Source organism: Saccostrea echinata, unplaced genomic scaffold (genome assembly GCF_033153115.1).
Source record: "Saccostrea echinata isolate AGI-Se365-2 ecotype Australia unplaced genomic scaffold, CSIRO_AGI_Sech_v1 ptg000028l, whole genome shotgun sequence".
Classification (NCBI taxonomy): Eukaryota; Metazoa; Mollusca; class Bivalvia; order Ostreida; family Ostreidae; genus Saccostrea; species Saccostrea echinata.
Window position 1 is genome coordinate 14,485,736 of NW_026889777.1, and position 18,975 is coordinate 14,504,710.

General features: G+C 32.7%; 1 protein-coding gene across 3 annotated transcripts in view; it reads right to left on the minus strand.

The window, feature by feature from the left end:
- Positions 1-13,692: 13,692 nt before the first annotated feature.
- Positions 13,693-18,975, minus strand: part of LOC133194155 (sodium-dependent multivitamin transporter-like) — a 66,612-nt gene continuing 61,329 nt past the window's right edge. For all 3 annotated transcript variants that reach the window (XM_061330146.1, XM_061330145.1, XM_061330147.1), the window contains exons 13-17: positions 17,139-17,225; positions 16,325-16,545; positions 15,280-15,380; positions 14,188-14,306; positions 13,693-14,061 (exon numbers count right to left, since the gene is read on the minus strand). In XM_061330146.1, coding sequence (XP_061186130.1) covers positions 13,969-14,061; positions 14,188-14,306; positions 15,280-15,380; positions 16,325-16,545; positions 17,139-17,225 — 621 coding nt within the window. In that variant the 3' untranslated portion in view covers positions 13,693-13,968. The remainder of the gene's footprint in view (positions 14,062-14,187; positions 14,307-15,279; positions 15,381-16,324; positions 16,546-17,138; positions 17,226-18,975) is intronic.

Genomic DNA, 18,975 nt, shown 5'->3' on the forward strand with positions numbered 1-18,975 from the left:
CCGTTAGTCTCAGACTAATACATTTTCATTCGGACTAATAAAATCTGTGGCTAATTAGTCCGAGCGGACCAATAAAAATTTCTGGAAAACAATATGAATAAATTACCGATGTCCGATTCTCGACAACTTTACTGGAATACCCCGCGTGTATTTTTAGACTTCTGAGTGATCGATATGAAGTAAAAAGTTTTTAGCGAACATGATTTAGTATGACACTTTATAGAAAGATGTTGGACGTTTTGGATATGTAATGTAAAGACAAAAAAAAAGAAAAAAAAAAAAAGAACGAGATCGGGAATATGGTCGAACTTGCTGATTGCGATTTCAAATATATGCTTAGTTTGTTTATTTCAAAAAAAGTATAAAACGTATATTAATTGTCAAGTTTAATTAATGTTAAAAAACATAGATGTATCTTTTTCTTTTTTTTTTTTTGACGGACTTGTAAAATCGCGTGCAGACTAGTAAAAGTACGGAAGCACTAGTCCGGCCGGACTAAAGCCTTAAAAAGTTAGTGTCGAACCCTGCTTGAATCTACACTACCTGAGTATACTTCCACATAAATATGATCAATCAGGGCTTTGCTGTTCTTGAGAAGAAGATTTTTAAAGATTTTTCCTATATATCTCTATGTAAAACTTTTATCCTCCTTTGGGGCCCCACCCTACCCCCAGGGGTCATGATTTGGACATACTTAAAACCTATACTACCTTAGGATGCTTCCATATCAATATGATCAATTAGGGCTTTGCTGTTATTAAGAAGAAGATTTTTAAAAGATTTTTCCTATATATTTCTATGTAAAACTTTGATCCTCCATTGTGGCCCCGCCCTACCCCCGGGGGTCATGATTTGAACAAACTTGAATCTACACTACCTGAGGATGCTTCCATATAAATATGACTCATCATGGCTTTGCTGTTCTTGAGAAGAAGATTTGTAAAGGTTTTTCCCCATATATTTCTATGTAAAACTTTGATCCTCCATTGTGGCTCCGCCCTACCCCCGGGGGTCATGATTTGAACAAACTTGAATCTACACTACCTGAGGATGCTTCCACATGAGTTTCATCTTCCCTGGCTTTGTGGTTCTTGAGAAGAAGATTTTTAAAAGATGCTATTAATTTTTCACTAATTCTTTATTATCTCCCCTTGAAAGAGGGCGTGGCCCTTCATTTGAACAAACTTGAATCCCCTTCACCCAAGGATACTTTGTGGCAAGTTTGGTTGAAATTGGCCCAGTGGTTCTTGAGAAGAAGTCGAAAATGTGAAAAGTTTACAGACAGACGGACGGACAGACGGACAGACGGACTACAGACAAAATGTGATCAGAAAAGCTCACTTGAGCCTTCGGCTCAGGTGAGCTAAAAAAGCAAGTCTGTCATTTATTGTCAACATCTGCAACATATGACAAATACACTGTAACACGTGATCCGTGACAGATGTCGTACATGTACGTTGCATATAGTAAATGCTTAGGCTTGTTTAACCCGAACAAATGCACCCCTAGTTTTACTTCAGTGTGCATTTCTTATATTAAAACATTTGTAAAGAATTCGTTAAGTATATATCTTGACCACCAATCTAAGATGAATGGCCTTATGCATTCGATGAGCATGATGTTAATTTTTGTAAATTAAGAATATTATTACTGACTCAGTGGGTAAATTAAAGTACTTTTTCCAACTAAAATCTACAGAGCAGTAATAAAGGTACCATGTTCTCATTCAGCAATGAGAAATTTTCCGGGTCAGAAAACAAGATTTATTCTTGATCAGTCGTGTCATCTATTTGCATTCAGATAGAAATGGATGAATACATGCAGATGTTCGTGAGAACGAAAACATAAAAACAATAGATGACAGAAAGCCGATACTTACATTACGATATAATCTTATTTTTGTTCTTCATCCACATCCTCGATTTTGGAAAGTCCATATAAAAACACAGTAGGTTCGAAAAAAGTTCATGTAAGTTGAGTTAAATACAAGAATACCATCTGAACACGTCTATGGAGATGTAATAGCAGCTACTGTTTTGTAGAGATGTCCTTCAATAACATGACCACGGATTAACTGACTTCTGATCCATCCTTATGCTTTCCGTCCAGTATTTAGATTGACACGGGAATTAAGCCACAAAATTGATCAGTAATTTCTCGTCAAGATGGTGACTAAAAGAGCATAATAAAAACCGATAAAAGGCTTTAAACGTCCCTCGATAGGCATTAAAGTTCATATCATGATGAGACGTCCAGCCGGGTGATTATGTGATCGAAAATCCTCCTGTAATGTCCTTTATTGTGCAGCCGTGTTCGTATTATCGGGAGACCTGTTGGATTATTAATGGAATGCTCAAATTACAAGGAACCATGACCTTTAGAAAGTATGAAGACAATATTGCAGTTACAATTCTAATCTGCAATTACATCACAGAGGATCAGGCTTTTATATTTCACTTACAGTTGCGAAATGAGTTTTTCTTTTTTAATGTACTTATTTTTAAGTGTGCTTTCTGTTTGATATACAGTACATAAAATCGTCAACTGAATTTATGAAAAAATTATATCTGGCCTGGCCATTTTACAAAATAAGTGAAATAACCGATCTTGAAATATAACTGTGCATAGAGGGTTATTGGCTATTATTTCTAGATGTTAATACATAAGACTATACCTGTATTGTTTAATGTTTATTGACAGAGAAATAACTGCTGATCATTGGATTTTACCACTTTATGAATGTCAAACAAAATTCATATGGCAAACTTTATTTCACAAAGCAACCATCAAATCTGTTGCTTGTACTAAATAAAAGAACTTAATGTTGTATGAAATGGATCCATAAACCTTTAAGGATATTAATTTATTGGTTTCTAAGGAATAATTTCCTCAGACTCTTTTGTCAGTTTTAAAATTTTTCAATATTCCCAACAATCAAATTGAATTTGAATTACCATAATTATACTGATTTCCAAAACTTCATTCAAATCCTTACAAACAGGGATACATTGCTGGTTCTATAGTAAGTTTACTACCAAGCTTCTTTCTTTACTCCTTCCGAAAATACCAGTATTGACAGCAGTGAAATAGAAACTTCAGGAGTATTATACAAAAACAAATTTGAGAAGTGATGTTAATCAAAATGTTGATACTTAAAAAATCCATGTAAAGATAACATAAATATAGATATGATTTCTGATTATCCTTTGTTAAATTGTTATTAGAATTGCTAAGTTAATGGCTTTGATGCAAACTATGGAATATTTAGTTTTTGACGTATGAAATATCTAATTGAAATTAAACTGAAAATAGATAAGATATATCACTTTGGATGAATTTATCATAGAAGAGCTTTTTTCAAATGGTTTGTCGACCTTCATTTGACTTTGTAAAAGAATTAAAAAAAAATAAAAGTCACAATTTATTCAGGAAGGCTGTTAATATATTACAAACAAGTAAGTTGATATCAAGCGCATTTAATATCAGATAAATGTACAATTTTTTATAAATGTAAACGCAAAGATTAAAAAATAAAGTGGTAAGGATGCTTACATTGTAAAATGTAATAGTAACTGACAAATGTTTGAGATACCCCTATCTCTATAGAAACATCCAATCCAAAGATGCCTTAAAAATTTAATGTTGTTTATCCTTGAGCAACTATCTTAAAATTCCAATATTTACTCAAAATACCCATTGTTTAAAATGAGTCATGGTACATGATTGGTTTGACTCATTCAATATCGATCATGATATGCCATCTGCAACAAGTTTCAAATTGCAGAAAATTAACATGGTTAATTACGCTGAAATATTCCTGCACGTGTATGTTATTTTTGGATTAGAAAGTACGAGACAGTATCTTTGTGTTTGAGACGTGGTAACATGAAGATTTTCTATTGTTCTACATAATTATCTTTTATAATTATGTTGACCAAATTTGTGTAATTATAGGAGAAAAGACAAAATAAGATAAATCAAGCTTGTCTTAATATCGGACTTTATAGAATTCACTTGTCAGATTTAGTGTTCCAATCTATCATTTCTTTCAGTGGGTTATTACTTCTGGCACGAAAATAATTTACAATTTTGGCAAAGAAAAAGTTTCTGTGATACGATTATATAAAGTACGCAGCACGCAAACGAATTCTTCCGCCGTCTCGTAATGATTGATGGCAAACATATCAATTGTAAATTGGATATTATAATTATTATCAGGAAAGAAAATGAGATAGGTTTTATCTGAGCTGCTTTATTGCCAGACCAGTTCTTAATTTAGTCAACCTAATAATATCATTATTAGCAGTTTAAAACCAACGATTCTTTGAACTTTTTTTATAAAATACATTTTGGACAGCGGGATTTTAAAGTAGAATCTATATTACCTGAAAACTATGAATGATCTGGTCGCCCGCGTGGCGCAGTGGTTAGAGCGTCTGCTCTAGAGTCGCGAAGTAAGGAGTTGATCCTTACGTCGCGGGTTCGAATCCCACTGGGACGTGGAGACCGGTCCTTCGGATGAGACCGTATAAACCGAGGTCCCGTGTCGCAGTAGGTGCTGGCACGAAAAAGATCCCTCACTGCTCAATGGCCGGAAGTGCCAAGTATAGGACAAAATTTGCAGCTCTCCACCGGCAAGTGGTGGCGTCTCCATATGAGTGAAAAATTCTCGAGAGGGACTTTAAACAACATACAAACAAACAAACGAATGATTCTGATTCTAAAATTTCTAATTGCGCATAAAATTCGTTCTAAGGAATTCTGAAGTTTGTTATAACCGATTCAATTTTGATTTTTCGAATTCTACCTTTCGGGCCTATAGAAAAATATTAATGACTTCGATATATATAGGATCTCCCATGATTTGTAGTTGGATATGATTTTTATCCAACGAGTTGTGTGTTTTTTATCCCCGAGCCTTGGCGAGGGGATAAAAACACACAACGAGTTGGATAAAAGTCATATCCAACTACAAATCATGGGAGATTCTTTTTATCTCATGTTTAATACTTCACAACCAATGTTTTACACTGTTTTATATAGGACTCCACTTTATTTTACTTCATCGCGCTAACGCAAAAACCATTGTGACGTCACAACTGTGGATTATGAAAAATTTATCCAATGAGTCATATCCACGCCAAGGCTCGGGGATAAAAAACACACAACGAGTTGGATAAAAGTCATATCCAACTACAAATCATGGGAGATTCTTTTTATCCCATGTTTAATACTTCACAACCAATGTTTTACACTGTTTTATATAGGACTCCACTTTATTTTACTTCATCGCGCTAACGCAAAAACCATTGTGACGTCACAACTGTGGATTATGAAAAATTTATCCAATGAGTCATATCCACGGGATAAAGGGGGTAAACATGGGATAAAACGATTTCTCGAATTCAATAGTGTTTTCTATATGATCATCGAAGAAGATTTTCTAAAAGATTGGAAACAAGAATTGAACAGCATATGAAAATTGTACCTTTCGATTAAAATTGGAATGGCAATTCAATTCACATGTATATACATGTATATTGATATTGTTCTTCCTCCTTTCATTCTTCTAAAAACAGAATACAATGGGCACAAATGTCGGTTACATATACACGTTAGTTATATATTTTTAAAAGAGGTGTAAAGGAAATTATTAGTAATAGGAAGTAAAGTAAAAATTTATTGATGCCAGACCCTTAATTTTTTTTAAATTTTACTTATGAAATCAAAAGAAAAAAGGATTCTTGGCAAGTAGGAAAAAAATATACGTCTGATTGCAACCCAAATTGAAATAGGTTTTTTCTTTTTTGTTTGTTTGTTTGGTTGAATTGCCAAACAAAATATCGCTTCAATAGGCAACAGACTGAAAAGTTTTATTTTACTTTGTTGGCTGCGAACGACTACGAATTCACCTCCTATGAAAATTAGGGATTTCACAGTTTTAATTCTCTCCTAGAATGTTTATAATATGTTCTTGATGCGTTTCTATAACCGATAGTTTTATTAAACCCAGTGAGTCGTGATCCAGATATATGGACGGCATTTTATCAATAAACAATATTCGACATTAATTGCAAAACTAAGAACTAAACTCTATGACAAACGTTATAAATTCTACTTTTCTATCGTTAACTTCCCTTATATAGTTAGGTAACTATGGGAATTATGTCTCCCGTTAGCAGATGTTCTACGTACAAACAATTTCTAAAACGAGACTGGCTACTGGCAAATAATTTGATGATACAAGGATTTCAACACTCTCGTCTAAAGTCAACCTTTGGTATTTCTACAATGACCTTGTTAGCAAACACAATCTATTGTTGACTGGCGTTTTTCAAACAAACTGTTATACAAGATTTTTAATATTGTTTAACCGATATAAGAAGGAGCTGACGGCGGATGTGACAGGTCGACAGGGGATCCTTATTCCTTCGTGGCACCTGATTGAACTTCTGAGGTTTTCAGATGTTTGCTCTGATCATAATTTGTATTGTTTTATTAGACTTTTTGAGTATGAGTACTGTTGTATCTATACATTTCGTCGAAGGAGCATACGATACATATTTAAAAAAAAGCATTTATTCCCCATATAGACATTCATTAGGTCTTATGTTCAGCTTGCTATTGTCTAAGCATAATATAAACACGTTACCAATCTCTAATTTCTCTCAGAATTGATTGTGTGTTATTTTTTCTGTTCGGTATTTACATTTCATCAAAGAAGCATTAAAAAAAGAATCCCTGATGCAATTTATGTAACTATAAAATTTGGTTAAAAAAGTAATCCTTCTTAGAGAGCATACTAGACCCTTAAATTGTATGTACATATCTGTTGTGAGTATGAGACAGCCAGAAAGTTTGCTATGCCGAAATCTAGATAGAAACATGTGCTAGTAATATTCATTTATATAGATTTCCCATTTTTGGAAAACTCCGTTTGAAAGATTTGTTGTTTATATGTTGTAATATCATTTCCGATGTTGTATCCTCTTTTTGTTCAGAAATACTTCTACACTCTAAATTCAAGTAACTATTCTTTGCCATAGCACGAAATTGAATTTGGTAACAAATGTAGAAATAAAAAGTAAAAATACACACTCATGATCACTCTTTATGAAGCTGTTGAACGATTCAAGTCTTACGTTAGATCTTTTCTTCTATGTGTGTTAATTTCTCCCGAAATTCTCAGTATAGAAACCTACAGCTCTAATTATAGAAATCTACAACCTTTACAAAGGGATCCATGTGGTTAGAAAGGAATTAAACTATAAATATCACATGACACCTGTAGATTATCCACACAGACCGGAACACAATGATAAGTAATGTGACAAAACTGACGGAACCCCACTCTATTTCTTGATGTATGACCAAAAGACTTTCTAATTATATCCAAAAGTCTCTTTACTTGGCGCACGGTGTAAAAATTCAAGAATAGATCAGATTTTGATTAAATGTCTTTCACAATTTCCTTAATCACTTCTAATTTCTGTATGTTTCGTACTATAAATAGATCTTAAAGTAGACTTAATTAGTCCTTTACAATCATTTATATTGATAAGTGCTGACGAAAATAAATCTGAAAGCTATCCATACGATATGTCGAGCTTCTATGTAATTTGGTTTTTCTTACAGACTATATACAATAATAAGATTTTATTCTTTGTTGTTAGGGGGTATTTTATGTATGCTGAAGTTTTTTTTATTAAGCTGGGTGTGACCGGTCGTCAGGAGATGCTTACTCCTCCACGGTACCTAATCCTAGCTTTATTTATTTAAACGGACTTTTGATAATGATCACTATTCCTTATGTTTAACATTTTTTGGCGGGGGAATATGTCTTCAGAAACTATTTAGATTAAAGAGTTGAAAAATTTTAGCTTCAAATCATCATTAAATTATTTGCAAAAATGACGGTTCATTTACCACACTTTGGTTTATTCAATTATCAAAGATTCTGATAAGCACTGATGAACAAAGAAGATCAGGCTCCTTTCTTCAATATAAACATCTTGTTGAAATCAGTTAAGACCTTCATAATCACAGAAAAATGTTCCTGCTTTCCGTACCGTGTTCTCATGATATTGAACTTCGTTTACTTAATTAATCTAGGTAAAGGTATTGTTGTGTAAAAATTGTGCAAGATTGATTTTTAATTTTTTTTTTTTTTTTTTTTTTTTTTTTTTTGACCAGTATTTCTTAGGAATGAGTATAAAACTAAATTGTTGCAGAAAATTCAAATAAATTTATTATTTAATCTTATTCACTGAATTAAAATATCAATACATTTTTATAGGATGGATTGATTTCATATTTAATGAATTGAAAAAAATCAATGAAATTTTCACGGATTCAAGAACATAATATGCTATGATTAAGTTATGGTATCAGGTGAATTAAATTTTTAACTTCTTATATTAGAACCAGGGTCAAGAAAAGTTCATCATCTTTTCCCCCGGCATTAGGATAAAAAATTATTTTTGTCAATCATGTAATGCCTATCTTTTTAAAAAAAATTATCCCATGTTTATCATTTTGGTTAAAAAGATAATACTGCATAAGGTATATTCAGTAACATTATCCAATTGAGATAAATAATTTAACTAAAATACAAATGTAGATAATTTCCTTGCATTTCCTTATATTTCAAAGGATATTAGTTATTTTCCTATGCTTTTTTTTCTTATTTTCATAATTGGTAAAGAAGTCAAGTAGAGATGATGCAAAAATATATCACAAATGACATGAAATATCTGGAGATAACGAACAGTATTCAAGCTCAAAAGTCCATAAAACATTACAAAATAGGAGCAGAGCAAACACGGTCTTCCAAAACATCAGAGGTGGGATTAGGTGCCATGGAGGAGTGAGCATCCCCTGCCGACCAGTCACACCCGTCGTGTGCTCCTTGTCATGATCGGGAAATAACGGAAAAATCCGTCGACAATTCAGTGTGTAAATAATGGCCTGACAATTTGTATGAAAAACTTCAGTCAGCATTTGACTCAATGATAAATTGTATTTGCTGACAAGGCCATTGTATCGACCATAGAACTTATGAAATGATGACTTTAAACGAGACTGCTGATATTCTTGTTTCATCAACTTGTTTGTCAATAATTTACCTCGTTTTAGAAATTGTACATAGGTATAGCATGCTCTTGCGTATTGAATCAACTGAGAGCAGGTGATGAAGGTATATTGCTGCATAAGTAAGGGAAGTTGACGATTGAAAAGTTAAAGTCATCACGTTTATCATAAAGGTTGGTTGTTATATTACCATTAACGTCTTTTTCAAGTGAAATATTCAAATATGAAACAGATATGTCTCAACGGGATATATCGTAGCGACATAAGAATGGAAATAACAATTGTTAATTGACAATACGTCGTCGATATATCTAAAAGTCGAGATGAAGGCCACAGCTAGTGTTTTTTTCTTTTCACGTATAAGATTTTGCACTAATTCTGCTTCATATGAATACAAAAATAGGTCTGCTAATAACGGGGCGCAATAGGTACCCTTGGGAATTCCAACAGATTGTTGGAAGACCTGGTCTCCAAAAACCACATAGATATTGTCAATCAGAAACTCAAACATCTTTTTAATGTCAACTTCAGAATACTTGTGTGTACAATCAGAATGTTTTTTAACAAAATAATTTTGCAAGTGACCAATGTCAATTAAGGTAAGTAAATCTACGAGTTCCATTTTTATTGAAAAAGCAGCTGTCAATGATATCAAATGGTTGTAGGAATGGTTGTTTATAAAGCTGAAAAGTCGTAAGTTCTTAAGCTTTTGATTTTGGTAAAATCTCGTGATTTCAAATTTTCCAAAAGTTCCTTGGAATTTTTAAGTATCCATATCTAATAAGAGAGAAAGAACATACTTTACTGATTGTTCACTTAAATATGTTTATAGAAAGCTTATGAAAGTTGACAAGATCTTTGATTGGAAAGTCAAATTATTGATAAAATTGTCGAACATCCTGTAAGAATTTGATTGTTTAAAAGTTTGGCATTATACTTTACAAGTCATTCAGGATTGTCTTTCCTTTCCTAGAAAAACTGTACAGATTTAAGCCTTTTTAACTTGACGATTTTTAAGAAATAACCGGCATTTTTTTTCTTTTATCAGAGGATAAATAAACCTTAATGGAGTATATCTTTCCTTTCAAAGTGGTATTTTTTGCTGTTTTTTTTAAATATCTGAACTGAACATGTCTTAAGATCATTTGAGCTATGCAGCATTACCATTAAGTAGATATTTATTTTTTTTTAAAATCACTTTTTTAAATTTGAACAAAGTTAAACAGTGACAGATGATATGACTAAATAGCTTCACTTCTTCAACACAATCAATCTATTTTACATTATTCATTCAAAATAATTTACAATTTTTAATTTTCGTCTGTCTTGAGAATCAATGAAATATATGGAGATAACGAACAGTATTCAAGCTCAAAAGTCCATTATACAATACAAAATAGGAGCAGAGCAAACACGGACCTCCAAACATCAGAGGTGGGATCAGGTGCCATGGAGGAGTGAGCATCCCCTGCCGACCGGTCACACACGCCGTGTGCTCCTTGTCATGATCGGGAAATAACGGAAAAATCCGTCAACAATTCAGTGTGTAAATAATGGCCTAACAATTAGTATGAAAAACGTCAGTCAGCATTTGACTCAATGATAAATTGTATTTGCTGACAAGGTCATTGTATCGACCATAGAACTTACGAAATGATGACTTTAGACGAGACAGCTGATATTCTTGTTTCATCAACTTATTTGTCAATAATAATTCTTAAAATGAAATGTGGAGATAAAGAACAGTGTTCAAAGTCCACAATACAAATCGGGAGCAGGGCAAACACGGACCTCCAAAAACAGAGGTGGAATCAGGTCCCATGGAGGAGTGAGCCAAGTGCTCCTTGTCATGATCGGGAAAAACGGAAAAATTCGTAGACAATTCAGTTTGTAAATAATGGCCTAATAATTAGTATGAAAAACGTCAGTCAGCTTTTGACTCAATGATAAATTGTATTTGCTGACAAGGTCATTGTATCGACCATAGAACTTGCAAAAAACTTGCAAAAACTTAAACGAGGCTGTTGGTATCCTTGTTTCATCAACTTGTTTGTCAATAGCTTTCCTCGTTTTGGAAATTGTTCATACGTAGAGCATGCACTTGGATATCGAATCAACTGGGAGACAAAGACCCCATATGCAGGTGATAAGGGTATTTTGCTATATAAGTAAGGAAAGCTGACGACTGAAAACTTGAAGTCATCACATTTATTATAAGGCTTTGTTGTTAGGTTACCGTTAAAGTCTTTTTCAAGTAAAATATCCAGATATGAAACAGATGTGTCAGACTCTGTGGCATCTTTTATTTCAAGCTCACTGGGATGTGTCAAGTCGACATATGAATGGAAGTGACTATTGTTCATTGACAATATGTCGATATATCTAAATGTCGAGTTGAAGGCCACAGCAAGTGTTTTCTTCTTCTCATGTAGAAGTTTTTGAATAAACTCTGCTTCATATGAACACAGAAATAAGTCTGCTAACCAGGGGGTGCAATTGGTACCCATGGGAGTTCCAACAGATTGTTGAAAGACCTGATCTCCAAAAACTACATAGATATTGGCAATCAGAAACTTAAGCATCTTTTAATATCAACTTCAGAGTACTTGTGTATACAATTAGAATGTTTTAATAAAATAATTTTGCAAATGACCAATGATAAGGTAAGTAAATTTAAACTAAAACCAAAATATTGATTGACACATATCCTTAAACTTTCACAAAGTAAACTTTATCCATAATACTTAAGAAAGTATAAATTTTGTTGTATTAATGAAAACATGAGAACTATAATCCAGAAAATGCATAGCAGAAATGCGAAAAAGCAAAACCAACTCACCAGTATTGTCAGTCCGTGCTCAGTGATGTGTGCAGACCAGGAGAGAACTCATCCAGTAAAACGTAAACACTTACAATAATGGAGTTCATGCCTTGTTTACAAACACATGTGATGTTATGAAGAATGTCGTTGTCATTGAATTCTTAGAATATTCATTTAAGTTCAAGTCATTAAAGTTGATAGACATTTAAAATAGTAAACAATGCAACAATGCAACTATGTCCAGATCACTTCAAAACATCTTAGATACTCAAACCATTTCTCTGCTTTACCCTGAAAATTAACGTAGGCACACTAAATGCGATTTTAAATACATTAATTGATTGGTTGTATGTTGTTTAACATCCCATTTCAGAATTTTCCACTCATTTAGAGACGCCACCGCGTATGCCAGTGAAGGGTTTCAAATTTAGATCTATACTCCACTCTGTGCCTTGAGCAGTGAGGGTGGGTTCTTCATCGCGCCAACGCCTACCGTGACACAGGACCACGGTTTTTAAAGTCTCATCACTTTCACTTCAAGTGCCAGGTGCTTGGCGAAGGATATATATATATATAGGTTTGACGCGGCGCGGCGAACGAGAATCGAACCCGGGTCTCGTGATCACGATGCGAGCGCGCTACCACTAGGCTACCGTGACCGGTTTACATAGGGATATGTCGCTGATCAAAGTAGAAAAACATTTCACACATTAATGGATATCTATCTATTATTTGAATAATGAAACTAAATGTGTATTGTATGTCATATTTATAAAGATTTTATCAGATAGTGTTGTGAAATATTAAGTTTTAATACCGCAGTGTTGAAAGATATACAAACTTTTGTTCAATAGTATGAAATTGTGCAATCTAAAAATAATATCGTAAATCTGGAAATATTTCCTTTCGATAGGTTTTTTGTTGTATTTTTGGTCGCATGCAATGCCTTCGCATTTTTTTTTTCTTAAACCTAAACCTATAAGAAATAAAGGTCAGCCATATATGTCCGTGTGGCTTATTTCTTGGCAGTTAATGGCTTCAATTTTTAATGGTGTTGAAATTACAGTTAACATCTCGGAAAAACCTGACCAATTACCCCTACGATGCCAATGCGGAGAGCCTTAATTATATCTGAATCAGCTTAAATGGATAGGTGGCAATGCTAAAAACAATACATATATCTAGATTTGTATTTTTAAATTGAAGTTTCAGGATCTGATACCCTTAGGGAATTTGCTATTACTAAGCCAAGAAATTTTACTTGACTGATAGATTGATTGTTTAATATCCTATTCAAGTTTTTTATTCACTCATAGTGAGACATCACTTGCTTCAGATAAAGAGTCAGAAATATTGACTTATCGCCGTATCAATGAAGATTCCTTCTACTGTAACATGGGGCCTGCTTTTTAATGTCCTATCCAAAAGGGCAGCGACTTTCACAATTCTGGGCGCTGGGCAGAGAAACAGTAACTACTTATTTTAAAAATCTTAGGTTAGAAATAGGGCCTGGAAGCTATCGTGTATTGTCAAGAACTAATCTACCGTATTCTTATACACAAAGGGAAAATTGTATCAATATAGCGTGGACCGTTTTTGTTTCCTGTTTAATTTATCAAAATCTATCACTCATACGTATTACAAATGCATCATATATGTTAGTTTTTCTAATCATAAAAAAACGTGTAAAAGAAATTAGATAAGTTGAAGAGAATATATACTACATGTATATACATGTACTAGTAACAGACTGTTAATAATGTGTCTTGAATGATGCAGAATATGATTTTAACTTTATTTTAAAATGCCCTGCGTATCATGAAATTAGACAAGCATGAAATACATAATACACTCAAAGGATTACATAATTTCATTGGGAAGGCTATATAAAAGTTATTTATGTATAATACACCAATTCCATGTTAATTATTGTGCATTATTGTTCAGTATATACACATCTATTTCTGTCTGATGTGCCATAAAACTAAGGAATTCATTATACTTCCGAAATGACACAGATACTACATGTCTCATGTCCATGGTCTTCTCTAAGCCAATCAACTGTAGTTATCCTCCTTTCTTGTGAATTTATCTTCTACCATGATTTGTTGGTTATCTTGGCGTTCTTCGGCTTGTATTTGTCTGCGCCTCTGCGATTAAAAACAGAAAAACATTATTGCATTAATAGAAAAAGTCATATTCACTCTGTTATGAGAATCTATCAATTGATCCTATGACCCTCATAGGCTCTCAGATTCAGTGTTTAATACATGTACCTTAGGTATTGTTGACCCACAGGAGAGGAAATATTTCACTTTTTCTGGTAAATAAGGGAAAAATTGTTCAATAAAACTCAAAACATATCTAGCGTCTACTTCCTCTTCTTTTGGGGCACCTTAAATAAAAATTGAACGAGTTTACAAGCATGAAATATGCATCAAGATAGAATGAAAAGAACTAATTTGCATTGTAAGCACACTCAATATATTTAAAAGAAAAAAAATAATTTGAAACAATCCTTTTGCTTGTGCTTATTACTCGATTATTATGCACAGATTGTTGACTGGTTAAGTTGATGAAATTGCAGTTGTAATTCTTGATTACAAAATACTCTAGGTGTTATTTGTTTCAATAATATTGTGACCAATAAAGTACTACTTTATGAAATAAACAGGAAAATTTATCGTAGAAAATAATTCTGATAATAAAATATCTTGAATCTATACATTGTACTTAAAAACATTGTTAAAACCATAATCAATTCACACAGAAATACTTGTAAAGGGTTCAATAGATATCAGACTAATTTTTTTCTCTTTTGTATCCTTCTCATTGCGTATTATATTACAGTTTGATATTTAGATTGCGTGCGTGGTTTTGAACTATGAAGATAAACTATCTGCAATAATATATATTTCCTACAATAAATCCTGTTGAAATTATTTAAATAACTGGAAAGAGGTATAAGTTTAGCTATTTAGCTATTTGCGTCCTTTTTCAGTAGCGTGTAATATGACTTTCACTTGACAAATTCTATTTTTTGACTCTTAATCTCAACAGACTTGGACCAAAATATCTTCTTAATATATTAACATAATGTGAATGTAAACACAGTCACATTCGACGGTTACTATAGCATTGGTAAAGTTCATGACAAAAACAGTCGAAGAGACAGATATACAAAGTACATTCTGACTAGGGAAAGCTAGCTTTAAAATAATATTAAAAATATGAATTAGGCATTTACTGAGGTTATAGATTTTCTGTTGTTTAATTTAATAATTTAAAAATTTAAAAACAGAAAAAGACTGTTATAATTATGCAACTGCTCTGTTACACAAGCAAAAAAAAAATCTTTATCAGCTTACCTACGATTCTGCTGACGATCAAACCAATTACAATCACAAGAAAAATGGCAATGACATCGAACCATTGAAAGGACAAAGTGTAAATTTTACTGAAACCTTCCCTGTAATAACAAGGAAAATGCTTTGACGGAAAGGATTTCTGTTGATTTTTATAAATTATCTTTTTGAACTACACGTTATTCGATGGTACATAAAAATGCAATTAGCCTTTATAATTACATCGTAAAAATCTTGCAAAAATATGTATTGACAATAGTTGGCACTAGTTTTTGTATTATTTTTTTTCTGCGTTATTTCCCTTGGCCGCCATCTTGGAGGTCAAACTAGTGATTTTTCTTCTTTTATCTAATTATTACTAAAATTTAAACATGAGTTGATGAAATATCTGGTTGGAAATTTTGGCAAAGCAAAAATTCCCAATTAAAGGAGGCTTTAGCAAACGCACATCTTCGGAAGAAAAATGTTTCTTACACAACAATAGCCAGTGTGACAGGTTAAAATTGGTTAATTAATGAAAGAATCTAAGCATGTTGACCTCAAATATAGCGGCTAACGGGAAATAACTCTTGCTGAATTCACATCTATCGAAAAGTATGTATAATTGTGAAATATTTTCTTGTAGAAAAACAAAAAGATAATTTTTATTCTTTTAATCATCACGTCGGGAATTTGTCATTAGTCAAGTCTAAATAAAGTTGTCAAAATTGACATAGTATTTTTGTGTAGAGTTAGGAAACCACCTCACAGAGAAATTGTGTTTATTAGCCGAGAGTTTTACAACTTTTTATGAATATGTAAATACTAGGTTATAGCTTGGAGAAGGGTGCCACTTCTGCTGCTTTCAGAGGTCCGTGTTTGCTCTGCTCTCAATTCGTACTGTTTCATTAGACTTTTGAGAATGATTATATTTCGATATCGATCTTCATATTTCATTGGAGTGAGTACAGACATTCATGCACAGCATCATTGACCCTAAAATCTTTAAATAAATTATTTTTAACACAAATAAGAGCTTCTACTTATTTGACGATTTTTTTTTACTCACAAAGCATTAGGTACTGTGCTAGAAGATATATCTGTAAGATTGGAATTTATGTCGCTCGTAAAAGAATTTGTTAAGTTGGATATCATGGAGAAATTGCTGAGACACTGGTCTACTGGAGCCGGGGCAAGCTTTTTCTCCACAGACGGAGGACTAACCACGATGTTACCGATGGCCATCCACAGGTAAAACAGGAGAGATGTCAGACCACCAACAACAGCTCCCTGTAATAGAAAATAATAAATTATGTATAAATACTACATCTTTTTAAAATAGTTTTTCTTCTCTTTACATTATTGAATGGGTGGTATATTTCATATTAAAACAGAGAATATTCTTTTGTTATGCCCTATTTAGCTTTAATCGCTCTGTTGTGCAACAATAAAAGAGAAGAATATACAACCGTAAATACTGCATTTTTAAATTCCTTACGAAATACACAACTAAATGCTTGATAGATCCTGAACAAAGGGAATAATAATACTTCTTAAATCTTTATTTCTTTGTTTTACTTCGTGGGACTGAAGCATAAATTAACATTAATAGCTACCAGCCTTTAGTCTGCCAGGAAAGCAAACATCACTTGCAGAAATATTTTTTAATCAATCCTGCAGAAGGCAAATAAAATTTGAGCATCTATACCAGGCCCTAATGATGCTCCCATGCAATGTATAATAATTACAGTTTCTTCTCTTAGACTTCCTGAAACTCAGATGTTATTCATAATTTGAAAACTGAAACACGCTTTGCTCCTTGTGAAATTTAACACTGTCCCTTTTGAGAAAATAACTTAATGTTTTAGCTGTAACTACTTTACCGCTGTCGTTGCAGAGGTGCAGAAAATACTGTAAAGAATTATTCCAGTAAATGGCGCTGTAGGAATGGTCAGCACCATATGAGCTAGCTGAAAATAAAGGATAATGAATTGCGGAAGAGATAAAGGAAATTAACCTTATAATTAATGGTACAATTTCTAAGTCTTGCCTTTTAATAAAATTTATTAACAATCACTGAAATACAAATGCATATCCAATGAAATCACATTAATTCAATCCTTGTCAGGATATGGATGCAATTCTTCTGGAATAGCAATATGCATGGGTAAATTAAAAAGAAAAAGAGCGGCAAATTGAAAATTTTGAAAATTCAACTTGCCTTCACATTTTTTTTTAATAATAATATCAAATTGAACATACTTTCCGGTTAAAGTTTCCGAAGCGGCAATCGAATAGATAAATGCATAGAAAAGGTTAAAAAATTACTTACACAACTTCATTAAAAAATATTTTTCACGAACATCTTTAAAAAATGAATTGAAACTTTGATTGAGTTCTTTTTTCTTGAACATGTAAAATTATAAGGTTTTTATTGATGTTTTTATACATTTTACCTCATAAAGTTCTTTCTGTTGTGTTTATTATTAAATATAATTTTAAAAATCAGAGCTAACATACCAAATTCAAATTATACAAAGCAACATTTAAATCAAGTATTTCTTGACTTCGGAATATTATAATTTTTATTATTAATTAATTATTAATACTATTTGTTTACGTAATGTACACATAAATGAAGAATACATTTCTATAAATTACTGTTAAATGTTTCAAATGTTTATTACATGTTATAGACTTACTGTTGGCAAGTATATCAACAATGTCCTGTAATTTACCTTTTTGCTGTGAAGGGTTATGAAGGTCATTGAAAAAATAAATACATTTTTTGCAATCCTGAATGCAGTTAAAAATAACAAGAGTTCAAACTCAGAAAAAAAACCCACAAAAAATCTTAATTTAAAGCAATATGACATTGTAATGAAACCGTGCAACATTGAAGTCCAATAATGCATAATTAAAAAAAATCAACAAATTATTTAAACTTGGCTTAATATCATGAATTACCCCTTACTTACGTAATAAAACTAACAACCTCATTTAAAGTCATATTTCATAAATTCTATGGTCGTTATAATGACCTTGTTAGCAAATCTAAACTATCATTGGGTCGTATTTGGAAGACGTGCTTCATACCAATTGTTTGGCCTTTTTTTAATACTGAATTTGACTACGGAATGTTCTGTCTATCTGATCAATTCATAGGGCTCATGGCGGGTGTGTCAACGGGGGATGCTTACTTCTCCTAGACACCTGATCCCACCTCTGGAATTTCCAGTTATCCGTGTTTTATTCTCTCTTCACAGATTTGTATTATTTGTAGATTTTTTGAGATCGATGTTTTCTATTTTTTTATGTAGAAGATTAAATCATATTTTCGGACATTTTATTCCCTGGAGGTAGCATAGAAGTTCAATTGTAAAAATTATACTCATCAATATTTGTTTGCATTTACACATATCTCATCACAGATGATATCAACATCTTTGTTGAACTTCTGACCATAAAATGAAGGACTTAAAGTAAACAAGCCTTGTCGGTAGAGCTCTCGCTCTTTGATCAGAAGGTCGTGGTTTCAAACCCCGGCCGCAAGGGAACTAAGTCGATAGAAAATAGGAAGCAGCTGTCCCTTCGTCTAGCGCTCGTCACCTTGAATTGAAAGTTGCGGAATTTTGGATGAGACCTTAAAAACAGAGACCTCTTGTCACGGTGGATCCCTAACTGCACAAAAACCCCGAGTGCCGAGTAAAGGTTGAAATT